Source organism: Protopterus annectens, chromosome 12.part0, assembly GCF_019279795.1.
Source record: "Protopterus annectens isolate FY-2018-M chromosome 12.part0, PAN1.0, whole genome shotgun sequence".
Taxonomy (NCBI): Eukaryota; Metazoa; Chordata; order Ceratodontiformes; family Protopteridae; genus Protopterus; species Protopterus annectens.
The window spans coordinates 993,960,499-993,983,608 of NC_056746.1; the positions used below are offsets into that span (position 1 = coordinate 993,960,499).

The window sequence follows — 23,110 nt, forward strand, 5'->3', positions numbered from 1 at the left end:
TTCAATACAGCAATGCTTTAACTTAATTCAAGATTAGAAGACCTTTGCGTTAGGGGCTACATGAGGATATAGGGGGTTACTCACCCTTACTTCACTTGGGGTTACTGCTTTAAATCAAATGAATGAACTCAACTGATTAGTACCCAGATTACCATACCTCAGAGTAACTTGCGGCTGAAAGGGAACAGAAACCCCCTGGAGACTGATCCTATAAAAGTCTGATCTAGACCTGCAGAAGCAATCTAGCTTCTAGTGATTTCTAAGTGTATATACAGAGGACCACAGTGCTGCTTCTAGAATACTTTACCAAACCCTTTCCAAAGAGCCATTGATGAAGCCAAGGCCCTGACATGCATCTTAAAACTGTCTTGGTTAGTTCTGCTGTGGTGAGAACAAAAGGTAACCTGTGACAATCACTTGGAAATAGCTTGCTTTGACACAGACTGCCTCCACTGTATATGGAAGATTTATTTCTCCAAAAGGAACTTATCTGCCCAACAAATAAATAGCACAAACTGACTGATCCCCAAGACTCCACAGAAGAGCATTCTCTTTGCCAGTAGGAAAGCTCTGAAATGCTTGGCTACCGAACCTGGTATTCAAGGTGCATGCAAAGTAACTGAAAGCTGCCAGCCATTATATGCTTAAAATACAACCTATATAGCTTAGACTACTGCAGCCTTGATCAAGTATGATGAATATTAAACTGGACGATGACAGCTTGTTTACTATAGCATGATAGAATGCTCTTTCCCCAAGGAAAAGGAACTTTACAGGGCACAAACACAGACTGAACTAGAAATGGAGATTAGCTGAAAATTCCACAAAGTCAGGGTGGTGCTATATGCCTTTATACCTGAAGTATAAAGTAAGTGGAGGACTGCTGTCGACAGTGACACACACATGACAAGGCTACATCAGTTGTGCCATAATTTAGTAAAAGGTAAAGTAGGAGATGTTCATGTCTATGAAAATTTTAATCACCATTATGAAGTCCATTTGGATCTTTGTACACCGATTTCAAATAGCTTGCAATTCCCAATGTTAGAGTTTCTCTCCTCAGAGACTGACAACCAGAAAGTCTTCACTTGTTCCTACGTAATACACAGCAAATATAAAATTAAGTACTATGGTTTGCTGTAACTCTGTATATTATCCATTTTAGTCTTAAGTGAAGCACTGTAGGGTTGCACCATAGATCACAATAAAATATTTTTCTGCTTTATTATCACATAGTAGCTAACCACCACCAGACAACTTTTTCAGGATTGCCAAGAATGTACGCATCTGTTTTAACCTCAAAACTGCCGGATCCGAAGTAGTTAACTTCATTTGATCAGCAACCTGTGGGTATCGGATCCGAGCCGGCAGCTTTCCTAGCCAAAGATCCGAGCTCCAAGCTATAGGATAGTTCGACTCAACCTGTCCGCTAGATTTTGACCGACCCAGTATGTGTGTTGCTATGAGAAAGCGGTTGGTGGATATCGCCCATTCCCACACTCTCATGGCCTCTCGGCAAAGTGGGTAAGATCTGGTTCCCCCTTGTTTGTTGATGTACCAGACTACTGACATGTCTATTTGAATTGCAATAGTCCCTGGAGGAAGAAGGGAATGGACAGCCTGCAACGCTAGAAGCACTACCCTCATCTCCAGGACATTGATATGAAAGAGGTCTCTGTGCGAGTCCACATGCCTTGGATGGATCTGCCCATGCAATGCCCCCCCCCCCACCTGAGGAGAGATGCATCTGTGGTCACTGTGACTTGGGGTGGGGACATGGAGAAGGGGCGCCCTTCCCGGAGATCCCTGGAATGGAGCCATCAAAGTAGAGACTCCCTGCAAACCCTGCTGAGGGGAATAGGTGTAGACAGGGGGTGACGTAGGATGGACCACTGGACCTGTAAGGTCCATTGAAGGATTCTCATCTTCAGACGTGCGATAGGTGACAGATTGATGGCCGCTGCCATGGATCCCAGGGCCCTCAGGACTAATTCCGCTGGAGGGGCTGATGATTGTAGAAGAGCCAAAATGTGAAGGTTTAGATTGCGGAGTCTGTCCACCGTCAGAAAGACTTTGGATTGTATAGTGTGTATCCTGGCCCCTATGAAATCCAAGCTCTGAGTAGGCTGAAGGGACACTGACGGCGCCGACACCACCCCGGCTCGTAAGCTAGTCGGATCAGACAGCTCCGAACCGCGATAGCGGGTCAGAGAAGGGGGGGGGGAGGCAAGAGCACTCCCATCTGCAGCTGGGCCTGAAGAAATCGACGCATCATCTGGTCCATGTTTACGTCGGATAGACTCCTGGTTGACCTGGATGAAGCCGTCGAGGCTGGCCGGGAAGGCCACCTAGACTACCTCGAAGGTGACCGCGTCTCCGGCTCTGGGGAGAAACGTGAAGAACTAAGCCGGGAGGGGAAAGATCCAGAGACCTTAAGGGGAGAGACAAGCTGCTTAGACGGCGGGGCCGATGGAGCTGACTCAGACCGCCTCTTGTGGCTACGGTGCCTATCTTTCTTTCTGCCGTCCCTTTCCTCCTGGACCAAAGAGGGAGGTTGAGTCCCAGCCAGGGGATTGGAGGCGGTAGGTGGAGCAGCCGCTGCTGGCGCCACAGAGGAGGAGGAGGAGGACGAAGTGGAATCAGGGGGCAAAAGGCCCGCAAGGATTAGCTTCGTCCTCGTATCCCTCAAAGCCTGGGGTTGAAGGCTGCACAAATTGTGCAGCCCGAAGAAAGGTGGTCAACACCCTGGCAAATAACGCACAGAGTGTGGCCATCCGCTGGGTACAGATTATGGCCACACTCGGAGCATTTAGAAAACACGGCTTTTGAGCTTTCAGACATTTTTATAGAAAAGGAAAGAACAGGCCTACACGCACACACCTTCACACACAGATGGGGGGGGAGGGGAATAAACTTTAACTAAACTAATAAGCTTGAAACTACCCAAAAATACTAAGGGAGAGAAGGGAAACCACACACACAACGATTTAGAAATTTTTTGACAGAAAAAAGTGTAAAAAAAAAGCCTTAAACTCACAACACCCATGCTCAGAGCTCATTCTAAGATGCTTAAAGAAGCCGCTGCAAACGAGATCTGGGGGTTAGAGGGAGGTGGCAGGGCATTATGGGTAGGGGAGGAGCTTGGAGCTCGGATCTTTGGCTAGGAAAGCTGCCAGCTCTGATCCGAATCGGATCCGATACCCACAGGTTGCTGACAAATGAAGTTACCTACTCAGATGGAACGTTATGGTGAGTACATAACTTTTTTTTCTGTCCTCCTATGGATCTTGAGCCCATTCACTTTTGATTGGGTGGGGGCCTTGATCCCTACAGAGTGAAAGTTGACTGGATGACACTGTCATCCAGATAGTTATGAACAATGTCTATCCCTGGTCTATGCTCAGGCATTCATCTGCTGCAGAGAGGCCTCCACTTTTTCCCCAGAGACCTAAACCCACAACACCAGTGACATTCATTGTTTCAGAAAAGATCTTAATTGTTCTCAGACCAAGGAACTATATGGTGTGAAATCCTTTCTTAGTAGCCTCTCTCCTTTAGGCTGTAGGAATGCTTTCAGTTCTCTCTACCCTACCCCATTCTAGCTCGTGTCAACACGCGTACCACAAGGACCTCATATACCCTGTAAGGATGTGCAAGGACACCTTCGCAAATATCCCAAGGGCTACCATTATTGCTTTTGAAAGGGACATCCACATGTCCATCCAAGGCCCTTGTTGTCATGCAAGCTTCCATTTCCACAGGAAAAATCTAGCCATTGAAAAACCACCACCAGACATCTGAGATTAAAGAAATGCTCAAATCCAGAAACACATGGAACTAATCAAAGAATTGCCACCAACACAGCCAAGACAACTTTCCTTAGGAAGAGACCATCTTGACATCCTACCAAAAACATTTCTACCAGGAGCTAAAAACATTCACAGGTGATGCTACCAACCTCAACCAAATCAATCTGACCATACTTTTGCAAAGTTCCTTAAGTTCTCTAATGAATTTAGAAAATTTCAAACAGATGAAATTCAAAGTCCTGACAAAACAAAACACTAACCTAGAGGTAGGTATTTCAGGGGTGACCAATCACATGCCATAAGTTCTTTTTGAAAGCTGTCAGGATTAAAATTCTTGTTGGTCCTTATTGTCCTATAGGTGGTTGGGTTTAGAATGTCACTCGTATCTGATTATGAAGGTGAGTGAATTGTTGCTTATATCTTTGAGGAGGGATCCTACTTTGTAAGTTTGGTGATGACTGTTTGAGAATCCCAATCTAAGGTGCTTTATTTGTTATTAAGTTTATTGGTCCTTGTGGGTGATCTAATGGTTTGAGTAAAACCATATAGGTTAATATGAGTAGACAGCTGTTCAGAAGTACATCTCCTCCAGTTGATATTAAAGTTACCGAGTACTATGGTTTCTTGTGGGTAGGTATTAGAAAGCCAACTAAAGATATCCTCTAGGGTTTTAGAGTTATTACTTGGGGGAAGATAAACACAGATGATATAGATGGATTTACATTTATTAAGTTGCATTTTGGAAATAAGGATTTCTGCATTACTAGTTAGTGGTGGTTTAGAGTCTATAGAGGTCACCTGTAATCCAGATTTATATAGAATTAGCTACTCCCACACCCTTCTTAGCTTTACGGTCTAGTCTCAAGGTATTGTATCTGGGTGGAATAACCTCATTGTCTTGTGTTGCTGCCTTGAGTCATGTTTCAGTTAGACATAGGATGTCAAATGAATGTACATCCATGAGAGCATGTAGGTGGGCAACTTTATTATTTATGTTCCAAATATTAAGATGGACTATCAGGAGTGAGGGTCTGCTGAGCAATTGTGTGTTAGCAAGAGTTGGGGTGTGAGGCTCTGTAGTTGTGGTAGAGTTTGGGCCAGGATTTGGGTGGCTATCACCATTTATTAAGGAGTGGACTTGTATTCTCATTGCAAGTTTTAGAAGCTTACATATTAGGGTCTGGAATTTCCTAGGTCTTGGACTACAGAATTTGATGCGAGTAAATCTATGATATTTAGCTGGTAGGTAGTTTGGTGTGCTGGGTGTGTTTGTATGGCTATGAAAGACTACAAGTGTTGGTGTGGAGGTTTGCCTTACGGGGTAATGAAATCCTAGGCAATTAAAGTGTTCATAGAATGTAAGTAGGTAAGGTATAGACAGAAAAGGTAGGAGTAAAAATAAGAGTAGGAACTTCAGGAATAGTGAGGTAGGTTTAGGTGGCATAATGGAAGTATTATATATATAGGTTAATATATAGGGATAACTACTGACTGTGTTCTATGTTAAAGACCAGTGGGAATTAGGTTATATCACTTTAATGAAGTGGATCATGTGATTGGTTGTATGAGTGGGGGGTGTGGTCAGGGTGTATAAATGTAGAAGCACTGGGAGTGGGTGGGAATTGGGTGCAGGTTAGGGGAGCGGAGTGAGCCGGCAGGGCTAATGGAGTGGGTAGAGCCAGTGAAGGACTAAACCCTATGCGAACAATCAGTGGAGTGCTGACTGCTAAGGTAAGTTTAGGAGGAGATAGTAGGCAGAGTAGTTGAGTGATGTACAGTAAAAAGTAGAAGGATAGAGTGGGACTGCAGGAAAGATAAGTATAGGAAATACTGGATCCCTGAAAGATATATATTAAGATAGTAAGGTAGATGTTCAAGGAGATTAGTCCTAGGAAAAGGGTGCCACCTAGTGGGCAAATGGATGGAAAAGTAATTTACAAAGGAACCATGAGACAACATCTGTATGGCTCCGAATTTTGCCACAAAATCATGAAGACTCAGTATTTTAAGTGTTTGCATGGGTGTTATACTTTTAGTAGATGTCAGATAATTTTACCTCTGGTAGATAGCATGTGCTGGAGGATGGCCACGGTGGTGAAGCGGTTAGCATTGTTGCCTCACAGCAAGAGGTTCCCTGGTTTGATCCTTGGCTGGGGTGCCGTGTCCTCCCTGTGGTTGCGTGGGTTTCCTCCGGGTGCTCCAGTTTCCTCCCACATCCCAAAGACATGCTGTAGGTAGATTGGACACTCTAAATTGGCCCTAGGTGTGAGTGCATGTGTGTGTGCCTTTTGTGGAAGGTTGGGTGCCGGGCTGGCAACTCGACACCGTAAAACTCAACTGCCAATCATGAGCAGACAGGTGATCCACTGTGGCAACCCCTAACCGGGAAAAGCCAAAAGAAGAAGAAGAAGATAGCATATGCTGGAGGTGTAATATGAAAGAGAGACTAGGTAATTTGGAAATGTTTGTAGTAAATGCATCAAGTAATTATGGTTGAGAAAATAGAAAAGTAGGATGCCATTAAATATTTGAAAGCTGTTTGGATTTTGAAAGGAAGGATGTTGGATAAAATTCTGCAACTCCAGAGACATTCAGAAAATTCTTAGTATTGGAATAGGGTGATGTCTCCTTTTCCCTTTAACCTGATTTTTGGAAATTACCAGACCAGTATAGATCTTATTGTTAAAGGAGTGGATTTAGGGTAAGACTGCAGTTATACTGCTTAGCAGATGGGCTTAAAGATGAGGCCTTTGACACACTCCCCCACTCAGGCATCATCGAAAAGCTAACACAACTTGGTATAAATCCCTATCTCATCAGGTGGGTGGCCAACTGGCTCACTGACAAGACCCTCAAAATAGGCACCTCCACCTCCGATAGCAGACCTGTCATTAGTGGAGGTCCCCAGGGATCTGTCCTGGGACCCATACTGTTTGGCATCTACTTCTCAGAGGTCCAGGCAAAGATAAAGGGCCTGTAAGTTGGGTGCTGCCATCGACTCCACAAATGATGTTAACATACTGCAAAAGGGTCTCTCAGCAACTAATGACTAATCCCAAAGTCATGACCTCAGGCTAAATGCAAAAAAATTATCATCATGCCATTTGGCAAAAACACAACCCCTGTTGATTCCCATGTTAACAGCAAACCCCATAAGCAACACAACCTGTGGTGAGAGACCTGGACACTCAGGTTGATAACCTCACATTCGACTATCATGTAGCGGCAGTGGTCAGAAAAGCCTTTTACTTGATTCATCTCATAAGTAAAGGGAATGCATCCAGAAAAAAAAGGTTATTACCTCTCTATACTCCTCCCTCATTAGACCAATAATTGAGTATAATGCCCTGATCTGAAGTAGGAGATTCATTTGTCTGCAACCTGTGGGTTATGGATCCGATATCGGATCCGAACCGGCATGGTTTTCCAGCTATGGATCCGAGCTCTCAGCTCCTCCCCTCACCCATAATGCCCTGCTCTCCCTACATGACCTCAGATCTAGTTTGCCGCGCTGGTGACCAGATTGGTTTCTTGAGCTCTACAGCTAAGTGTTTCTATTCAGCTTTTCTAGTGCTAAAATTTAACTTTTTTTGACAGTTTTGTGTGAAAGTTTAGGTTTCCCTTTTTGTAGCTAAAGTTTAGTTTTATTAACTTTTATATTTAGTTTCCCTTCCCTCGCTGGTAGCGTAGTGTGTGTTTGGGCCTGTGTTGTGTGACTAGTTTACTTTTACTTTTTTTAGATTAGTTTTAGTAAAAGCTAGGCTCTTAGGATGTCTGAACAACCTAGGGCTATTTTTTCGAAGTGCTCCGAGTGTGGCCATGAGCTTTCCCCTGCTGATGGCCACACTTGGTGCGTTCGATGCCTTGGAGTTGAGCACCTCACTTCTGGATGTTCCATTTGTGCAGGGTTCAACCCCAGGGCATTGAAGGAGTGGAGGTCTAAGCTGGTCCTGGCGGGACTTTTGCCCCCGGACTCGGCTCCGGCTTCCACTCTTTCGGGGGGTACCGTGTCTACGGTTCCCTCCTCTCCGGCTCCCCCTCCTCCTCCTGGGACTCAACCTCCCTGTAGTGGTTTGGAGGAGAGGGAAGCTAGAAAGAAGGACCAGAGGGAGAAGCACCATAAGCGGCGGGCCGAGACCTCTGTTTCGGCCCCGCCTGCCAAGCGGGCTTCTCCTCCGGCCTCCTTGTCTGCTGGTTCTCCCCCTCCTTGGCTCCGGTCGCCCGTGTGCTTTTCACCGGGACCTGAGGAGGAGGAGACCCGATCTCCCTCGAGGCTATCCAGGAGGCACTCAAGGCCTACCTTGGTAGCCTCATCGAGATCGACTTATAGTTTATCGGATGCTGATCTGGACCGGATGATGAGAAGGTTCATCCAGGCCCAGATGCAGATGGGAGTGCTCTTGCCTCCCCCCCCCCCTCTGGGGGGGAGCTCGACCCCTTTCTTTAAACCTATAGCTCCTTCTCCGACCCGCTACCCGGGGTCGGAGCAGTTGGAGCCGAGCAGCTTCGGAGCCGGGGGTGGGTCGGCGCCGATAGTACTCGGTACTTCTGATCCGACCCTGCCCTCGAGTGCTTCGGATCCGACCTCTCGAAGCCTGGATCCGAGCTTCGGATCCGGGGGGATCAGTGCTCCTTCGGCGCCGTCTGTGTCGGAGCTCACTGTCCCCTCGGATCTGAGCGCTTCGGTGCCGGCTCCGATCCACTCCTCGGATCCCAGGGGGAGCAGATTATCAGATCCTTTGGTCGAGGTCGGCTCCCCCTCGGCTTTTGATGTAGTGGAGAGGGCCCTGTTGAGGGTTTCCGGAACCCCGGCACTTGCTTCGGCTCAGTCCCGCGCTCCATCTGCACTGGGCCAGGCTTCCACCATCCGGCCATTGGGACAGCCCGCTCCTTTGCCCCAAGTTGTTCCTTTGGAACAGGTCACAGTTTGCGAGGAGTCCTCTGACAGCCCCCCGGAGGATGCCCCCCGCAAACATACGTGCAAAAGGAGGCACATAGACTCCCCCGAGTCTCTCACTGAAGACACGGACTTGGAGGAAGGGGAAGGCTCCCCAAGATCACCCCCTAAGGATGTCTCCTTTGGAGACATCATGGAAATGCTCCGCATAAGGGGGGGGGGTCTGCCCCCAAGTCTTCCTCAGACGAGTCCGTGTTCTTGGAGGCATTTGAAGCGGGCCCGTCTACCTCTTGGGTGTCCCCTCCTGCCGACCCTCTGGTGGACCTGATTACCACCAGGGCGTGGAAGGAACCGGACACCGTGGAGCCAATCCCAAAGAGGCCCGACCGTATACTTAGTCCCCCGGCTGACCGTGCCCATTGGAGTAAGGGGCCTCCAGTAGATGCCATGTTGACGGCGGCAGCCACCAAGAGGGAACTTGCTCAGGAGAGTCCCTCAGTCCATCCCCCGAGCAAGGAGTCTCGGATGATGGACCGCTTGGGGAAGCGGATGTTTAGTTCAGCGACCTTCTCAGTAAGGGCGCTGAACTACCTGGCACATGTGATTAGGATGCAGCGCAAGGAATACGCTGCATCCCCCCCAGAGTCCATGTCGGAGGAGGACAAAGTGTTGCACTCCACCCGTATGGCCACTCTCAGGTCCGTCACTAATACCTCTATGCGGTTACTGTCCCATGCTACGGAAGGTGCCGCTAGAGCCGCAGGGGCAGGCCTAGTTACCAGACGTCAGGCCTGGCTCCGTCATTGCGATTTCACGGAGCCCTTCAAGGCGTCATTTGCAAACGCCCCCTTCGATGGTTCTGCCCTCTTTGGCAAAACTGTTCATGATACCTTAACCCAGAGCGAAAAGGACGGGAAGACGCTGTCTGCCGTCGGAATCCGCTTTTCTGTGCCCCAGAGGCCCTCTTCTAGGAACCAAAAGGGCCAGAAGAAGATGTGGTTCCGGAAGTCGCAGCAATCCCAACCCGCTCCGGACAACCAGTCCTTCCGTGGCAGAGGAGGACAGGGAGGACGCCGCCCCAGGGGCAGAGGGGCTCCCAGGAACTTCGGGTCCAGAGAACCCTTCTCTGAACGGCCCGCGCAGCAGCCCTGAAGGGTTGCCCGGCTTCTCCACTCTGGAGGCAGTCGGGGGACGTTTTTCGGAGCACCTAGCGGCATGGGAGTCCATAACATCAGACCGCTGGGTCCTCCAAATCATATCCAGAGGATACCGTATCCCATTTCGTCACATGCCAAAATTGAAGTCCCTCCCCGACGTTCCACCCGGTCAGTGGGAGGCCGCTTTGGCAGAAATTGGCCATCTGCTAAAGAAGAGCCATCCAGCCCGTCCCCCCAGACCAGATCGGATCAGGGTTCTACTCCAGGTTCTTTTTAGTGCCAAAAAAGACGGGGGATCTAAGACCAATTTTAGACGTTTCACTCTTGAACCTGGCAGTTCCCAAGGAGAAGTTCCGAATGGTTACGTTGCAGTCTATTCTCCCCCTTCTGGGAGAAAATCACTGAATGTGCTCCAAAGACCTCAAGGATGCGTACTACCACATACTAATGGACAGGCGCTCCAGGAGGTTTCTCCGCTTCCGGCTGGGAGCCAGTCACTACCAATTCCGGGTCCTTCCCTTTGGTCTCATCACAGCCCCCAGGGTGTTCACCAAAGTATTAGCAGTGGTAGCGGCCCACCTGAGGCTTCAGGGGGTGCAGGTCTTCCCTTACCTGGACGACTGGCTTCTCACCGCTCCAACAAGGCATCTACTATTATTGGAGCGAGACTCCTTTCTCCATCTAGCTCCCCGTCTGGGCATCACAATAAATACAGAAAAATCCAACCTAGCACCCACGCAGTTCATAGATTTTATAGGTGCCAGGTTAGACACGAGACGGTTAAGAGCCTTCCTCACTGCGGACAGAATTCAGAATCTGCAGCTCCAGGTGCGGGCCATTCTCCACTCCAGCTCAGTTCCGGCGGAGTTGGTCCTGAGGGCTCTAGGGTCCATGGCGGCAGCAATAGCTCTTCTTCCTCTCGCCAGGTTCAATATGCGCATCCTTCAGTGGACACTCCTAGTTCAGTGGTCGTGTCTTGCTCTTCCTATGCATCATCCCATTGCGATCAGCAAGGCTTACAAGCGGTCCCTCCTGTGGTGGCTCCACTCTCCAGATCTCCACGGAGGCCGCCCCTTTTGTGCTTCTCCCCCTCTCGCCACGGTGACCACGGACGCCTCCCGCCTTGGGTGGGGGGGGCATTTTGCAGGCCGCATGGTCCAAGGCACGTGGAACGATTCAGAGACCTTACTGCATATCAACATTCTAGAGATGAGAGCAGTGCTCTTAGCGTTGCTAGCACTTCAGGCCTTTCTTCCCTTGGGAACTATTGCGATTCAGTCGGACAACATGTCTGTCGTCTGGTATATCAACAAGCAAAGAGGAACCAGGTCTTACCCTCTTTGTCGAGAAGCCATGAGAGTGTGGGCATGGGCAATCTCCACCAACCGCTTTCTCATAGCAACGCATATTCTGGGTCGGTCCAACATCCTTGCAGACAAACTCAGTCGCACCATTCTCACCCCTTACGAGTGGTCTCTCAATGCTCAGGTAGCGAAACGCATCTTTGCACGGTGGGGAACTCCTTGTTGCGATCTTTTTGCGTCTCCCTCAAACACCAAGTGCGACAGTTTTTTCGCTCTAATACCTCCTCCCGGAGATACCCCAAGAGACGCTCTGGTGCATGCTTGGCCACCCGGTCTTCTTTATGCTTACCCCCCCTTGCCTCTGATGCTCCAAGTTCTTCAGAAAGCCTCTCGGTTGGGGTGCAGAATGATTCTCATTGCCCCATTTTGGCCTCGACAGATCTGGTTCCCTTTCCTAAGGTCTCACTCAGTGAATCCTCCTTGGATTCTAGATCCCATTCCGGATCTGATCTCACCCATCCCGCTTATCAGCCCCGAATCTGGACAACCTGAAGCTGACTGCTTGGCTGCTCCAGTTCCACTCCTGATCAGGACTCCCGGTATTTCGTCTCCTGTTAAGGCCATCCTGGTGGCGGCTCATAAACCATCCACCAGGAAAGTTTACCGCAGCAAGTGGAAACGGTTCTCCATGTGGGCGGAGCGGCAAGGTCTAAACCCCTTCACAGTTCCCCTTCCTCTGGTGCTTGATCTTTTTAATGATGGTGCCAGCAGTTCCACGGTCAAAGTGCAACTTGCGGCAATTTCTCATTATCATACTGGTCACGACTCCAGTCCACTGATGTCTGCCAAATTGTGTAAGATTTTCCTAAAAGGTACTTTTCTTCTCAGGCCCCCTGTAAAGCAGGTGGTTCCTCCTTGGGACCTTTCTTTGGTCCTTCAGGCCTTGACCGCTCCCCCCTTCGAACCTGCGGCGACGGTAGATCTGAAATTTTTATCTTTCAAGACTGCCTTTTTAGTAGCCATTACCTCGGCCAAGAGAGTTTCAGAACTTCAAGCCTTATCAGCCAAGCCTCCTTACTTGGTCTTTCATCCGGACCGTGTATACCTCAGGACAAACCCGTCCTTTCTTTCTAAGGTAGCTTCTGAAGCAAATATTAATCAATCCATTAACCTCCCTGTTTTCTTTCCTAAATATCAAAACAGGGGTGAATACAAGCTTCATTCCTTAGATGTTCACAGGCAACTTAGATTTTATCTAAACAGGACAGCTGGTCATAGGCAATCCGACCAGTTGTTTATTTCCTTTGCTAAATTTAATTTGGGCAAGCCCATTTCCAAAGTCTCATTATCACGCTGGATTTCGCAGTGCATCTTATTGGCTTATCAAGCTTCTGGAAGGCCCGCACCGGAGGGAGTACATGCCCATTCAACCCGGTCAGTTTCTACCTCGGCAGCCTTTAAGGCTAGGATTCCTCTGGATGATATTTGTTCAGCAGCCACTTGGGCTTCATCTCATACCTTTATTTCCCACTACAAGTTGGATATTACATCTAGGGGTAGAGCATCCTTTGGCTCCGCGGTGCTCTGGAGTATCCTTCCATGATGGCCGCCCAAGATTCAGGTAGCTGGGGACTCTGTCCCACAGGTTGCAGACAAATGAATCTCCTACTTCAGATTTAGAAGTTATGTACTCACCATAACGTTCCATCTGAGTAGGTGTATTCATTTGTCTGCAACCATCCCGCCTTCCTATCCCCCTGGCCTTTTTCAGTTTCCTGCATATTGTGTGTTACCCTTTTCAGGGTATTTATATTGTTGGCAAACTCGGGCATTATGGGTGAGGGGAGGAGCTGAGAGCTCGGATCCTTAGCCGGAAAACCATGCCGGTTCGGATCCGATATCGGATCCATAACCCACAGGTTGCAGACAAATGAATACACCTACTCAGATGGAACGTTATGGTGAGTACATAACTTCTAATTTGCGCCAACTGGAAAGGCCACTGAAATACCTCACAAAGAGAATCCATGGCCTCGAACACCTGTTCTATGCAGACAGGTTCAAATCACTATCACTCTGCTCGGTATCGTACAGATTGCTTGGGTGATCTATGTCGTGCCTACAAGGCAATCTCGGACCCTTCCCTACTAGAGATGCTCCATATCTGTATGTCTAACTCCTCACGCACTACCTGCTCAGAAGGCCTTAATCTAATATGCGACATCAACAAAACCTGCTGGAGAGACGGATTTGTCTCCCAGAGGCTGCCCCGTCTCTGGAATAGACTTCCCTCATACAGAGCACCTTGCTGATCCTCTTCAAGTGCACCCTTGATGAGTGGATGGGAAACAACAAATTTGTCCCAGGGGTTCCACCTGTGGCCCTCCTTGACAGGGGTGACAGGTGCTGACTGAGGTTTATTTTTGGGGATAAACTCTTGGCTAGGCTTGGAATGGTCCCAAGGCCATTAGCCTAGTAACCTCCTATGATCCTATGAGAGCAGTTTGCACCCACACATTATATATGATAGTAAGGTACAAGCTGAAGTTTTTACTGCGTTAGTTAACTTAAGTGATTGTAGCTGATTTACACAGCATGTGGTGTTTTGTAGCTGATTGAAGCTGTTTTAATTTTTTTTTTTTTTTTTTTTTTTTTTTTTTTACAAAAGTAAACATCAGGTTTTTAATTCTTTATAATTCTCTGTTTAAGCAGATGCAGAATTAGTGTTTACTGCTGCTTTTTAACTCCTCCCTGTTTATGCCTATAGGGTAAGCACTAGAAGAGAGTGTATGGCACCTGCTGCGTTAAACAACGTAAGACTGATGTCCTTCATGGATGCATCTGCAGTCATAACAACTGGGTTGTCCTGTCGTCAGGCAGCCCTTCAGTCGGCCGGATTCCAAAGTCCGGGTCCGGCTTCGGCTGATGTCGCACTTCACCCGACGTCATCTCTGTTGGCCTTCGGGTATATAAGCATCAGCCGACGCCATTTTCTTCAGTCTTTCTTGCCGTGGCCGAAGCAGAAGCTGTTCGCAAGTGCCGGTCGGTCGGATCCAGAGATTACTTCTACCGAATACTACTTCGAAGACTTCTAAAGCTAAGTACCCCGTTGGGGACTCTTTCTTGCCTCAGCCGATGTCAGAAAAAGTTAATAATTGTTTAACCTGTGGGAAACAAATACCTCATAAAGATTTCCACTCTTACTGCCTGCCCTGTTTAGGCCCAGACCACGACGTAGCAGCTTGTTCGTCCTGTGCTTCTTTCAACCGACGAACGCTTAGACGTCGGTCAGAGTTTGCAGAACAGTTTTTCGGTTCTGACTTTGCGTACATTATGCCGTCGGACCCTCTGACTTCGCATTCTGCCAAAAAACGCAAAGAAAAGACCGACACTCGGGTCCGGTTTCGGCCGAAACCATGGTTAAGCAAACGCGAGTGTCTCGGTTTCGGCCGAAACCGAGAAAACTGATCAAACTACACCTGAAACTATCACTACAACTGAGGTCCCTGCTAACACTCTTGAATCGGCCTCAGAAATTTTACCCACTACGGTGCTTACCACTGACTTATCAGACACCATTCCCTTGGATGTCTCTACCCCAGCACGTGGTGCTGCTAGGCCTCCAGCAGCCATGTCCATTAAGGCCTTCGCCAGGGCTAAAGCAGCCAAGACTACTAAAACAGTGCCTGTTAAACCCCCTTCCAGGCCCTCTGCCAGTTCTCAAATGCTTACCTTGGCACAAGATTTAATTTCATTAATTAGAGGATCTCAATCTCACCCAGACAGGGCCTCTCAGCCCCCAGAAAAGAGACCTAGGGCAGAACCCCCTGAGCCAGTGTCCTCTGATGATTCTGCTGATGAATCAGACATAACTGACCAGCCAGAGGCTCCTTTCTCCAATTTTGAAGATTCTGATGCTGAAGAATCCATTCCAGCTGCTTCCCCTCCAGAAGAATTCTCCTTTGGGGAAACCTTGCATGCCATGCGAGAACAGTTCCAATGGCATCAACAGGATTTTTCAGACTCCAGGAAAAGACTTAGGACCTTTTTGCACCTACCACAGCACAGGCCCTTAGCTATCCCTCCTGTTCTCTCTGTGGTGGATGATGCTTTCAATGATGCCTGCTCAGCTCCAGACTCTTTACCCCCAGCCCCTGCCAAACCAGACAGATTTTACAGGGTGCCAGATACTCATCACCACCTCTACAAGGCCCCTCTTGCAGACCCCGAAACTATATCCCAGGGTCCCAAGGCAGTAGCCGCGACTATAGCTAAAAACCCTGTTCCTTCTGAAAGGGAAGCAAGGTCATTAGACAGATGGGGTAAAAAAGTCTACACTTCAGCCACTCTTTCAGCTAGAGCTTTAAATTGTCAGTTTCACATGATACAATACCAAGAGTTTATGCTTGATCAGTTAACTAAAAAGCTAACCACTGATGAATCTCTTGATAAGAATTATGTATTAGAAATGGTAAATAACATACAGCAGGTTAGTAACCATTCTTTAAAATGTGGCTATGATGCACTGGAGGCTTCATTTAGATCAGCCATGACTGGCACAGTAATTAGAAGGCATGCATGGCTAAAGGAGCAAGCTTTACCGGATCATGTTAAATCTAAATTGCTTGATGCTCCTATGGATAAATCAAGTTTGTTTGGTACACCTGCCCAGCAGGTTATGAAGAAAATGGAAGAAAAGGCAAAATCAGTCCAGACAGTTAAAGAATTCTTGCAGGTTCAACCCCAAGGTTTAGCAGGAACTGGCCTGCCAAAAATTGGTCCTTTCCTGACTCCACAAGACCTCAAAGGGGCAGGAATAGACGTTCCAGAGGCAGAAACCAATCCAGAGGAGGTGCCTACAGAGGACGACAGTGGCAAGGTAACAACAGAGGCACAGAATCAACACCTGCCTCTACATCAACACAGCCACAGTGACTTAAACCTAAACCCGCCTACCAGGGAACAAATAGCAGCTCCTCTAGGCGGAAAGCTAACCTTATTTTCAAAAAACTGGCACCACATAACAAAGGACAAGTGGATTTTACGAACCATAGATCAAGGTTACCGGTTCCACTTCCACACTTTACCAGTCAAAAGAGGAATGCCAAACTTACCTCCAAATCAAAAAACAGAGGCTCTACAACAGATAATGGAATTAGCAAACATGAGAGCTGTGGAAAAAGTGCCAACAGCAGAGCAAGGAAAGGGGTTCTACTCCAGACTATTCCTAGTTCCAAGAAAGGAAAAAAGTTGGAGACCAATTCTAGACCTGTCTACCCTAAATACTTACATCATTGTCCCAAAATTCAAAATGCTGACCCTACAGCAACTTCTTCCCATGCTGGGCAAGGAGTGTTGGCTGGTAACTCTAGATCTCAAGGAGGCATACCTGCACGTCCCCATTCGACCTATCTGCAGAAGATACCTCAGATTTCTTGCAGGATCAGAGCACTATCAATTCTCAGCATTGCCCTTTGGCTTATCTACTGCCCAGAGTATTCACAAAATGCCTGGCATCAGTAATCGCCCATTGCAGACTACAGGAATTCAAATTTATCCATACCTGGACGACTGTCTGATACAAGGGACAACAAAAGCAAGCTGACAACAGATTTACAAAGGGTCATTTACTTGCTTCAAGCACTGGGATACACAGTCAATTTACAAAAGTCAAGGCTGATACCATCCCAGACAAGGACTTTCCTGGGAGCGGAATTGGACACAGTAAGGCAAATGGCATTCCTAACTACAGAAAAACAAAAGAACTCCCTCTTTACTTCTTGGCACTAACAAATCTGAACAAGTTAACAGCAAGAAAGGTACTGCAGGCCTTGGGTTTCATGGCATCATGCATAATCTTGGTTCCATTTGCCAGACTACATATGAGAAAGCTTCAGTGGTACCTAAAGAATTTATGGTCCCAACACAGACACAGCCTAGAACGGAAATTCCACTAATACCATGCTTAAAACAGGAGTTCCTATGGTGGGCTCACATGCCAGTCAAACCCAGGCCTGCCCTTTCAAAGGTCAAGCAAGCCAGACCATCACAACAGATGCTTCAGACCTGGGATGGGGGCACATATGCTGGACAAATGCGTGCAAGGATTGTGGACACAGGACCAACTTCACCTGCACATCAACCTAAAAGAAATGCTGGCAGTAAAACTGGCAATCCAAAAGTTCAGACCATTTCTCAAGGAAGGCCAGTTGATGATAAGGACAGACAACACCACAGTCATGTGGTACATCAACAAACAGGGAGGCACTCATTCCTACCCCTATGCAGAATGACTTTGGAGCTGTGGACCCTGGCACTCAGCTACAACATCCAGTTACAGGCAATATTTGTACCAGGAAAGAAAACTCTAGCAGATATGTTAAGCAGGACTACATCGGATGTCCACGAATGGCAGCTGCACCGGACATCTTCAAGACCATCTCAAGAAATGGGGAATGCCTCAGATAGATCTATTCGCATCACCTCTCAATCACCAGCTCAAAAATTCTGCACAAGGACATTCCACCCACTAGCATGGAAAGTGGACTCGCTCTCCTTCAGCTGGAAAGGACTAACAGCATATGCATTCCCACCTCTTCCCTTGATACACAAAGTATTACTAAAAATCAAGGAGGAACGTCCAAGGATAATCCTGATAGCTCCAAACTGGCCAAGACAACATTGGTACCCACTGCTGAGGAGCATGTCTCGGAACAATATGTGGCCAATACCCTGATGCCCTTGATGCTAACTCAGAACAACTACAGCACCATGCATCCAAACCTAAAAACGTTGCAACTGACTGCATGGAACATCACATAGCAGCTGCTAATCCACAGCTTTCACAAAGAGTTAAAGACATTATTCTTGAAGCACGCAGACCTTCAACAAGAAGAAACTATGCTGGGAAATGGAAAAGGTTTGTCATTTGGAGCTCAGAAAGAGGTAAAGATGTATCAAACATAGATATGCCCAACATTCTGGAGTATCTGGCGAACTACTTCATTCAGGCCTGTCCTATTCCTCCATCAAGATTCATGCATCAGCTATTTCAGCAGAATACAGCTTTGATCCACCTGTTTTTCACACCCTTTGCTCAGGCAGTTCCTCAGAGGAATCAAGAATGTAAAACCTCCAAGGAAACCACCATTACCAGCCTGGGACTTGAACTTTGTGCTAGAAAAATTGACTCTATCACCTTTTGAACCAGCAGCAACAGCAGACCTGCAACACCTGTCATGGAAAACTGCTTTCCTACTGGCAATTACTTCAGCAAGGAGGGTTTCAGAACTACAGGCCTTAATGGCAGTGCAACCCTTTCTAATCTTCCACCAAGATAGAGTGTCCATGAGGACTAATCCTACATTTATGCCTAAGGTGGTATCCAGAGTGTCCTTAAACCAGGCAATCCACCTACCTTCTTTCCCAACCCACAAAACAGAGGGGAAAGAATACTGCATACCTTGGATGTACATAGACAGCTACGCTACTACTTGGACAGAACAAAAAATAGCAGAAAGACTGACCAACTTTTCGTAGCCTATGCAACAGGAAGGGAAGGAAAAGCTATTTCCAAACAGACAATCTCCAAATGGATAGGAAATTGCATACGATTCTGTTACTCCTTCCATGGAAAGCAAATTCCACAACATAAGACCTCATTCTACAAGGGCAACAGCCACTACCACAGCCTTTTTACGAGGAGTGGCTACCAAAGACATTATTGAGGCGGCTACTTGGACCTCCGTGCATACATTTGCCAAGCATTATAATTTACCTCTATATTCCAGATCCCGAGCAGGGTTTGCCACTGCTGTTCTGCAAGGGATCCTAAACACACCATAATCTACCTTTATCCTCCTCCCCTAGTTGGCTATGGTATTCTACCCAGTTGTTATGACTGCAGATGCATCCATGAAGGACATAGTACAGTTTTGTACCTACCATAAATGTAGATGTCCGAATTGGATAGCATCTGCAGTCAGGATTACCCTCCCTCCTTCCCTCTGTGGTACTCCTAGGGTGTTTACCCTTCTAATAGCTAGCTAGTGGGGGGACTTCTTTCATGGTGTATTTGTTTGTATTTATGTACATACATGCTTATTTTTGTGTTTACCTCTATCTTTTGGAAACATTGGCATCTATCCAAAATTTTTAGCCTTCTAGAGGGCTTCTGGCATCTGGGGCAAGAAACACTGAAGAAAATGGCGTCGGCTGATGCTTATATACCCGAAGGCCAACAGAGATGACGTCGGGTGAAGTGCGACATCAGCCGAAGCCGGACCCGGACTTTGGAATCCGGCCGACTGAAGGGCTGCCTGACGACAGGACAACCCAGTTGTTATGACTGCAGATGCTATCCAATTCGGACATCTACATTTATGGTAGGTACAAAACTGTACTTTTTATGTTCTACAATATTTACACCGTGTTTGTAATTAGCTAAAAGCATTGATCAGCTAGTGATGGTATGTGTGAGAGACTTGGGAATGTTTATGGCTTCGTAATTCAGACCTGCACAGTACTGCTTTGATTTGACTGTAAATTACCTTAACATGTACAGGAGCAATAGCAATATGTTTTTAATGCAATAAATGCTGTTGCTTTTAATTTTTCTGTAGAACGAACCTGCAACCCTAGCCTGTTAAGTATTATTACACAGATATCTTCTCCAACTATAACACCAGTGAACAAGACATTCATTCTGAAAACTAGTGATGCACCAGCAACAACTAGTCCACAGTGGTGGGATGCCCAGAGCATCATTGGACTTGCCATATTTGTTGTCTGTATTTTATATTCAAGGTATGTTAATGCTTTATTTAATTTCATAGTTGTAAAAGGTATGATGCAGCAAGACTGTACAGTGTTACTGCCCCTTAGTAGTAGTAGCTACTAGGCTATATAGAGTTTATATGCTGTATCTTTTGTGTAGTATGAGTTGCATTTTATAGTGAGTGCTTGAACAGTGGAAAAAGTTTAGCTTTTCAGATTCATGTTTTCAGAAGCATAGCTATGGTGGGGTGAAGTTGCATGTTAGGAGACACGATTTGCAGATGCCGATTGATTGGTAGTGCAGTAACTGCATGAATTTTGTTTCTGCATTTGCACACACAACTAAATCACTTCATGGGTAGTACAAGTTGTAGGAAGCCACTTGATATGTAAAAGAAGATTTTATCCCCCCCTAGTCTTGAAGTAGTGGAGCATTGTTTTTTCAATCTAAAGTTGACAAGTGCCCATTGGGAAGAAGGGGCCTGGCTTGAAGGCCTTCCATATCACAGTTGTAGTATTCATAATGATATAATCCAAGGATAGCCCAACATCTGGCCAGTATACCAGAGCTTTTACATCCTCCTAGTTTTGTATGTCAACTATACACTCCCCATGTAGGTGCAGTGCATAACGTTGACGTGCATAATCTCTGTATTCAAAACGTCTTTTCTGCTAGTTAGAACTCCACAGTTAAATGTTGGGCTGAATGCCCTTCACTGTCAGTGAGCTTGTTTTTACGGAGATGTTTACAGATAACTGCCCTATTGTAGCTCTTCTTTTTTTTCCTTTACTTACATACTTAAGGATGTTCTTTGTGTTTCACTGTTGCAGTCATTACATTTGGGTTATCCTGCTGGCAGGTTGCCCTCAGTCGGCCTGAATTCCAAAATCTTGGTTCCTGCATTGGTTGCTGTCTCCTCTTCCCTGACATTGGGTCATCGGGGGTATAAAAGATGCAGCCGACGCCGTTTTATTCAGTCTTTCTTGCCATGTGGTGCCCAAAGCAGAAGCAGTTTGCAAGTGCCAGTCGGCAGACTCCTGAGATTCGAATTTCAGATCCGAAGTCTTCATTTCCCCGTTGGGGAAACTTTTTTCTTGCTCCAGACCGATGTCAGAAAAAGTTAATAATTGTATTTCTTGTGGGAAGTAAATACCCTCATAAGGACGTTCATTCTTACTGTATTCCTTGCCTAGGACCTGACCACGATGTTGCTAGTTGTCGGTTTTGTGCTAGATTTAACCAACGCACTATTAAGCGTCGGTACAATTTTGCATTAAGCTATTTTGGGCGAAGATTTAATTATACAATGTCGTTGGATAGCCGTCTGGCTACCGGAGTTCACAAAAAACGCAAAGAAAAAGAAAGGCAACCGAGGTCCAAAACCGACTACGAAGCTTCTCCTAAGCAAGTCACCAGTTCTCAGTGAGGCGCTTTTGCAGCCCCTGACGCCTGCTACTTTATAGTCGCAGGCCACTACCAACTCCCACGTGGAGTTGGCCAGGCCGCTGGAAACTCAAAGTATTGGAGCCTCGGAGATTATTCCCTCAGATGGGTCCAGAGCCGCTGAGCAGGCATTGGTTTCTGAGGGTGTATTCAAACCTAAACAATTATATATTAAACCAACTTCAAAGACTAAAACACCTTTAAAGGCAAAGAAACAAGTTCACCAGCCACAAGGACAGGCCTCCATGCCCAAAAAACAGATGCTCAAAATGGCCGAAGACTTAATTACCTTGATCAGGGGTTCCCACCCCCCCTCCTGATAAGAGGCCTAGGCAAGAGACAGACTATGAATCTTCAGATCAAGTTTCCATTTCTTCTGATCAGGAATATTCTCTTCCCCCCATGAGGATTCTGATGCTGAAGAATCAATTCCTTCATCTTCTCCTCCTGAGGACTAATCTTTTGGGGAAACCTTGCATACCATGAGGGAGCACTTCCACTGGGAGAACCAAGATTTTTCAGAATCTAAGAAAAGGCTCAGAAACTCCTTTTACTACCTCAACACAGGCCTCTAGCTATTCCACCTGTGTTGGACATTGCAGATGATGTCTTCTTGGAGTCTAGTCTGATCCCTGACTCTTTACCTCCAGCTCCTGTTAAGCCTGACAGATACTACAGGGTCCCTGACTCTCATAAATTCCTTTTCAGAAATCCTACTGCAGACCCAGAAACTATTTCTCAGGGTCCAAAAGGGGTCAAGGCTTCTACTGCAAAAAACCCTACCCCCTCTGACAGGGATTCTAGGGCTCTGGATAGATGGGGAAAAAAGATTTACACATCTGCTACTTTGGCTATAAGGGCCTTAAATTGCCAGTTTCATATGCTCAAATATCAACAATATATCATGACACTGCTTAAACAGAAAATGATGGCAAATTCTGAATGTGCAGAAAACAAAGAAATGCAGGATTTATTGCATGCAGCTGAAGAAGTTGGAAAGCATACTTTGCAATGTGGGTTTGATTCTCTGGAGGCCTCCTGCAGGGCCGCTGTTACAGGTTCTGTCATTAGGAGGCATGCTTTTTTAAAGGAACAAAATCTGCCTGACCATGTTAAAGCAAAATTATTAGATGCTCCTTTACAACATGATACCTTGTTTGGTGTTAAGGCAGAAGAGGTGTTAAAGAAAATGGAGGACAAAGCTAAATCTATGCAAACGGTCAAGGATGTCTTACAGGTACAGCCACCTAGATTTAGCAGACACTGGCCTACAAAGAATTGGTCCTTTCCAGTGTCAGACAGACCTCAAAGGGGCAGATCCAGACGCCCCAGAGGCAGATCACAGCCGCAAGGATCCTACAGGTCTAAGCAGTGGAGTGCTTCTACCTCCAGACGTGGAGAGGACAATTCACAATCATACAGGAAACAGTCCCAATGACTTCCCCTTGCCTGCACCAAGCACTTATCTTCTGGCAGCACCCTTAGGGGGAAAACTAGCACTTTTCTCTCAAAATTGGCACATAACCCAGGATAAATGGGTTCTAGGCATGGTGTCACAAGGCTACAAGTTTCATTTCCATACCCTACCAAGGGCAAACGGTTGGCCAGACCTGCCAAAAAATCAATGGGCAGAGGCTCAAAAACAAGTTGTAGCTTTCATGGACATGAGGGCTATTCAACAAGTGCCACAGCAAGAGCAGAGACAAGGATTTTACTCAAGACTG

General features: G+C 46.8%; 1 protein-coding gene across 1 annotated transcript in view; it reads left to right on the top strand.

Moving 5' to 3' along the window:
- Positions 1 to 23,110, top strand: part of LOC122816928 (serine incorporator 1-like) — a 583,434-nt gene that overhangs the window by 351,201 nt on the left and 209,123 nt on the right. Inside the window, exon 8 of the mRNA XM_044090011.1 lies at positions 19,789 to 19,972. Coding sequence (XP_043945946.1) covers positions 19,789 to 19,972 — 184 coding nt within the window. The remainder of the gene's footprint in view (positions 1 to 19,788; positions 19,973 to 23,110) is intronic.